At 44.7% G+C, this 6836-nt stretch overlaps 1 protein-coding gene across 1 annotated transcript; it reads right to left on the minus strand.

Moving 5' to 3' along the window:
- Nucleotides 1-1632: 1632 nt before the first annotated feature.
- GARIN3 (golgi associated RAB2B interactor family member 3) lies at nucleotides 1633-4114 on the minus strand. The gene is made up of 2 exons (XM_060146504.1): nucleotides 3494-4114; nucleotides 1633-2712 (listed from the first exon to the last, which is right to left on the minus strand). Exons 1-2 carry the CDS (start codon nucleotides 4112-4114, stop codon nucleotides 1633-1635), a joined length of 1701 nt encoding a protein of 566 aa, XP_060002487.1.
- Between the last annotated feature and the right edge of the window lie 2722 nt (nucleotides 4115-6836).

Here is a 6836-nt window from a genome sequence, read left to right on the forward strand (position 1 = left end):
ATTTAAAAATGCATAATCTCATTATGAAATGAGATTTCATAATCTCATTTATGATTTTTTAATTTTTAGAATCGCTTTCCACATGCATACATAATTTACATAGTTCATTAGCACAGAGCATTTTGGATTATTCTATTATTTCTTAACGATATATCTAAACCTTTCTTGTGTTCCTGGATAGTGAGTATTTATGTCACTTAGTTTCCTTATCTTATATTTATTGAAAGATATCTTTCAGACTTTGTCATCCATCTCTTGTGCGTATATTGAAAGGAAAACAAAAGTGAAACAAATTGGTTAAGATATTTCTAAGGCAGAGACTGCCACTTGGCTGACAGAAATATAAAAATCATCCTGATGTCAGAGATGTTAAAATAAAATGGAAACAATAATACATTCCCATGGACATACCCCTTTGCATAATAGAAAAATTCCCACTCTGTTGAAGCTTTTCCTCCCAGACCATCCCTCCCTTCTTTTTACCCTACAGAAATCCACTATTGTGAATTTTGTGTTTATCATGTCCTAGTTTTTTTCTACACTTTTAGCAAATGTGTGTCCCTACTCACATTGTTTGATCTTGTTTTTGAACTTTTCTACAAATGGAACTACATTGCGTGTATTTTTCTGACTTGCTTTTCTTATTCGACATTACGGGAGACTCCCCCATGCTACCCTGTACAGCTGTTATTCATCTTTCCTGCTGTATCATATGCACTGTAGGCATATGCCACAATTGATCATTTCTCCTATTTGGTGAACATGTGGACTGTTTCCAGGGTTTTGCTGTTACAGTTTTACGACAAACATCCTCCTAGTTGTCTCCTGGCAAGCGTTTGTGAGAATTTATCCAGAGTACATACCCAGGAGGAAGAAGAATTTTAAGATTAAAATCAGGTGGGCAAAACTTTTCTGCCAAGTGCCAGAAAATAAATATTTTAGACTTTGCAGGCCATGTGGTTTCTGATACAGCTACTCAAATCTGTCATTTTCATGTGAAAGCAGCCTTAGACAATATTTAAATAAATGACTGTAGCTATGCCCAATAAAACTTTATTCATAAAACCAGGCAGTTGGCAAGATTTGACCCTCAGGCTGTCAGTCCTGATCAAGATGATAAACTTCACTATTCTGATTGCCTACAAATGCTGAGGCACCCCTTCTTTTCTTCCCTGATTATCCCTAGAGGAGACATGAGTGCTGTCGTCACTTAGTCTATGGACTGGACTGAATGACCATGTTCAGGGACCTTCAGGGAGAAAAGGAAGGGCTTGGGGACGTGCTGGTGGTGATGCTTCCCAGCCCGTAGTCTGTGACTTGCCGCCATAGTCTTGGGGAAAACAAAGGCAGAAAGGGGTGGAGGCAAGGCAGAGCTCTAATGCTGGCTCTGCTGGGCGTGGGTGGGAGGTGGGGGTCCTGCTCGACTGGAGGCTAGGGTCTCAGGCCGAAGCACAATTCACATCACAGAAGTCACTGTGAAGTCACTACCAGGCGAGGGGACACAGAAAACAGAAGATAGCATTTCTTTTGGAGTTGTATGGTTTCCTTTATTAAAGAAAGCAGGAATTGCCTCTCTAGGGATCCTTCCCTGAAGCTGGGTCTCCATGGAAAGCTTCCTGCCCTGGCTTCTATTTAAATGGATTGGGTTTCAATAACGATGGTCTCCATCGGCTCTGATGTCATGGTTCCACTGATCTCCAGATCCCGGCCAGCTGGGGCTTTCTCCACCTTGGCCTCTATGTTGCGCTCCTCTACCGTCTTAGCCACGAAGTCTACCTCTCTGTCATGTGTGACCGTTGTTTTTGAACCAGGAATGACTCTCAAACTCCTGAAAAACGAGTAGATCTTACTGGATTTCTTACTTGGAGTCCCTGAACTGGTGGCGGACCGGCTCTTGGCAGAGGAGCTGTGGCGGCCACTCCTTTGAGAGCTGTGTCTTCTGCCCCTGGTGCCACTGTGCCCTTTTTCTTTTTTGTCAACTTCTGAGTTTCCATGGCTGGATGAGGACCAGGGGGAGGATGATTTCTGGGTCTTGTCCCCTCCTGTCCTGCGGTGACTTTCACCTCTCCTGCGGCGATGGGACCTTTTCCTAGATGAAGACTTGTCCTTTTCCCTTCTTTCCTTTTTTTCCTTCCAGGCTTCATCCCTGGGGCGGGGGGAGATCTTCTGGCTTCCATCCCGTTTAGACATGTAGTCTTCGCTCTGCAAGGTGGAGACCAGGGGGCCTGCGACCTGCCCTTCAGCTCTTCCAGCAGCAGGCTTGTTGTTCGTGGCTGCACCTGCAAACACCACGCTCATGCTGCTCTCTGGACTATCTGCCCCCGTCGAGGATGTGCTGGCAGCACCTGCAATGGCCTTGCCGGATCTGCTTTCTCCTGGATCCCTGAGGGTGGCTCTCGCCAGGGCCTTGCTCACCTGGCTGGTGCCTGTGCTCTTGGCTGCCGCCAAGCTCACAGCACCTCCTGCAGGGCCTGCTCCCACCCCCGAGACTGCCACTCCTCCGCCAGGGCTTGATGCTGTCTCTGCTGCGACCTGGCCCGTGGTCTTCTCTGCAGCTGATCCTTCGGCACTTTTCACGGCTGCAGCTGAGCCATGGGGGGCATGATGGATTCCCTGTCCCCCAACATAATCACGACACGTGGCTCCAGACACGTCAGGAAGTTTGTGAAGCCCAGCCTCATCCTGATCCCTTTCTCTGTGGAGCTCTGTGGCCTGAGCCAAGGGGAGGAGAAACAGATAAGATAGAGATGACAGAAAGTGAGATCAGAACTGTCCGCTCCTCTCTCATCCTGGAGCTGAGCAACTCAAGGGCTTATACTCAGAATAACCTTTGAAATCACCAAATCTAAGCTCCCATTGGATGCAAGATCCCATCTACTGCACCCCTGTCAAACGGCCACTCCATTTTGCTTGAACAATCCCAGGGCCAGGGAAAGCACTGATACAATTCTCCACGATATACACTTTAATTTTATACCCTTGTGCTTCTCTCTCTGCAGGACAGATTCCTAGAAGCGGGGTTCCTGGGTCAAGGGATGCACACCTTCTACATTTTGGTGACTACACGGGTTGGGCTGATTTTAATCAGCATGTCAGAGTCACGGGGAGACAGAATGAAGGAAGGACTTCCTAACTGTGAATGATGTTCCACAACTGATGAGACTACCTGGGCTAGGGTAAGTGTTCAAGAAGAGACCGGACAATCAGGATGCTGTAGAAGGGATTACAGCCCTGGGGATGAGAGCAGTGCAGCTGATATGATACCTAAGGTCTCTCTGAAATTCGGCCTCGTGGGACAGTGTGGAGAAGCACTTGGAACCTCTCCAGTGTGGTGAATCCCATAGTGATGGCTCATTTGTCCCTGACCCTTCTCAACAATGGAAGGTATTTCCCAGGTGAGTCTCAGAGAGCACCAAAGGCCATGAAGGACCAGCTTTGCCCTGCTCTCCCAAAGCACCCTGCCCTGTGTTCTTGAGTCTCTGTAGGTACTTACCACTAGGATTTTGGGATCCTCTATAGTCGCTGAATCTCCAGTTTGGAGCGTCGGGGTACTGCTGCAACTCTCTACTGGTGGTCTCAGGAGATAGACAAGCTTTACCCAATAGAAAAAGAGGTCTTCTCGAGCATCGGAAGAGGGGCACAGCTGCAAATAAAAAGTACGGCCGGTGGCAAGCTTCAGGCGAAGCCGCTGCTTCTCACAGTCATGGATGGAGATCTTGACAAACTTCAAGGGAAGCAGCCTGGTAAGCTCTAGGGTCTTCACGGGCTCGCGACCTCTTCTCTTGGTGATCTGGGCGTATCGGACATGCTCTTCACAGGCTTTTGTTGGCCGGGCCAGCAGCATGACGTCAGGTAGTGGGAGGAGGGGGCTGGTAGATGCGATGCCCACAGTCACCATTTGGACGTGGTTGTGTAGGTCAATCACCTCTCCTTTCTTGCTGATCTGTATAAAGTCGCTCTCAAACATGGGAGCATACTTGAAAATGTCATACTCTCCTCCCTTGTACAGTTGTCGTTGCAGGTCCCCCATGGAGGTACAGAACACGCCTACTGAACGGTAGCTGTTGGCCGTGTAATGAGGTAACAAATGCTCACTGCTCATGGTTCTATTCATTTGAGACAGTGGCCACCAGCCACAAATCGAGTCTCGGAGAGACAGGGAACGAAGGCAACTGGCCACCTCCCTGCAGGGCTCTGCCTAAGTCTCTTGACCCGACCTCATTTACCCTGCACAGTCCTTTGTGACCCATCACCATCACACACCCCTTTGTTGAGCCTCCAAGCCCCCACCCACTCGGGGCAGGCTCACCAGCCTCCCCGCTAAACCAACCACCACATCCATAGGGAACAGGCTGACCCTGCCAGGGTATAGGTGTGTGTAGGCTGGATAGTCTTTCTAATCAAAATGTTGAGAAAACCATCCTGCTTTTGTAAATATCTGGGTGGTTTCCAGTCTTGTTGTTACAAATCTCCCTGCAGGGATCATCTTCATGCTTCTGCTGAATGATGCCCTGGGGATAAAATCCTGGAAGTGGACTGTGTACTTGCTAAGGGCAGGCATCCTGTTGGGATTGCTGTTCTCTGTGCCCCCAGCGTATATAGCACAGTGCTGGCAGGAACTTAGAAAGAGTGCTACCTGTCAGAGTCCCATTGGTACTGTTGTTTCCAGGGTATGGAGAATTTTCTCACCCATTTTCTCATTTCAAGGAGGCTAACATATATATATATATATATATATATATATATATACACACACACATATATATATACATATATATACATATACATATACATATATATATATTTACAGTTTTAGAAACTGTTTTTATTGTGAAATATAACACACATTCATGAAAGTGCACAAACCATAAATATATAGATTAATGAGTAACAAGAAAGTGAACACCCCTGTAGCTGCTACCCAGAGCAAGAAATAGAACCCTGCCAGCCCCTCTTCTGCATGCTCCCTCCCCACAAAGGTAACCCAACCTTGGCTTCTATTTTTTCTCTTTTCCTTCTTCTTTTTTATTTAAGTATAGTTGATTTACAATGTTGTGTTAATTTCTTCTGTTAATTTCTGATTCCGTTTTATGTATATATATATATTCTTTGTCATATTCTTTTCCATTATGGTTTATCACAGGATATTGAATATAGTTCCCTGTGTTATATGGTAGGACTTTGTGGTTTATCCATCCTATATATAATAATCTGCATCTGCTAACCCCAAACTCCCAATCCATCCCTCCCCTACCACCCCCTTGGCAACCACAAGTCTTTTCTCTATGTCTGTGAGTCTCTTTGTTTCGTAGATAAGTTCATTTGTGTCATATTTTAGATTCCACAAATGTGATATCATACGGTATTTATCTTTCTCTTTCTGATGTACTTCACTTAGTGTGATAATCTCTAGGTCCATCCATGTTGCTGCAAATGGCATTATTCCATTCCTTTTATGGCTGAGTAGTACTCCATTTTATATATGTACCACATCTTCTATCTATATCCCGTCATCTGTTGAGGGACATTTAGGTTGTTTCCATGTCTTAGCTATTGTGAATAGTGCTGCTATGACATAGGGGTGCATGTGTCTTTTTGAACTATAGTTTTGTTCAGATGTATGCCCAGGAGAGGAGTGGGATTGCTGGATCATATGGTAATTCTATTTTGAGTTTTTTGAGGAACCTCCACACTGTTTCCCACAGTGGCTGTACCGATTTAATTTCCAACAGTGTAGGAGGGTTCCCTTTTCTCCATACCCTCTCCAGCGTTTGTTATTTGTAAACTTTTTAATGATGGCCATTCTGACTGGTGTGAGGTGATACCTCATTGTAGTTCTGATTTGCGTTTCTCTAATAATTAGCGATGTTGAGCATCTTTTCACTTGCCTATTGCCCATCTGTATGTCTTCTTTGGAGTAATGTCTATTTAGTTCTTATGTCCATCTTTTGATTGGGTTGTTTTCTATTGTTGAGCTGTATGAGCCATTTGTATATTTTGGAAATTAAGCTCTTCTCAGTTGTATCATTTGCAAATATGTTCTCCTATTCCACAGGTTGTCTTTTTGTTTTGTTTATGGTTTTCTTTGCCATGCAAAAGCTTACAAGTTTGATCAGGTCCCATTTGTTTATTTTTGCTTTTATTTCTATTGCCTTGGGAGACTGACCTAAGAAAACATTGGTATGATTTAAGTCAGAGAATGTTTTGTCTATGTTCTCTTCTAGGAGTTTTATGGTGTCATGTCTTATATTTAAGTCTTTAAGCCATTTTGAGTTCATTTTTGTATATGGTGAGAGGGTATGTTCTAACTTCACTAATTTACGTGCAGCTGTCCAACTTTCCCAACACCACTTGCTGAAGAGACTGTCTTTTTCCCATTGTATATTCTTGTAAAGGAAGCTGGTTTTTAAAACCATAATTTTATGGTGAGGAACTGAGGCTCAGGATTATCTTGCTCAGGGGCAGAACGTAGCGCTGGATGGATTCTATCCCCAGTCTTGCACTTCAGGTCAGGCTTTTTCTCTGTCTCAAGCTGCATGGCTCACCATTGTACTCTCGTTCTGCACCAAATATAGAAGCACTCATGGTTAGCAAGATACGTGGGGACCCCAGGAAATCACTAAAGTCTTGAATCACCATAGGATTTCCCATATTGGTCTGCCTGCTTCTTCACTCTTGATGTCTACCTGGTAAACCATTGATGTTCTGTTTCTTTGAAAAGCTCTTCAGAGAAATTACGGCAAAGATGCCTTTCTGGAGTTTTTGTACTTTGCACAAGGTGATGAATCCAAATTCCCCCTCCCCCAGTTAGAAGACTACTTTTGAGGTAAAAATAC

Source organism: Lagenorhynchus albirostris, chromosome 3 (genome assembly GCF_949774975.1).
Source record: "Lagenorhynchus albirostris chromosome 3, mLagAlb1.1, whole genome shotgun sequence".
Taxonomy (NCBI): domain Eukaryota; kingdom Metazoa; phylum Chordata; class Mammalia; order Artiodactyla; family Delphinidae; genus Lagenorhynchus; species Lagenorhynchus albirostris.

Excerpts from the sequence above, each read along its gene's own strand:
- GARIN3 (XM_060146504.1), bottom strand. The coding sequence starts at position 4,114 with ATGAATAGAACCATGAGCAGTGAGCATTTGTTACCTCATTACACGGCC. Across the intron at positions 2,713-3,493 it reads AGGATCCCAAAATCCTAGTG|GCCACAGAGCTCCACAGAGA; the intron begins GTAAGTACCTAC and ends CCCTTGGCTCAG.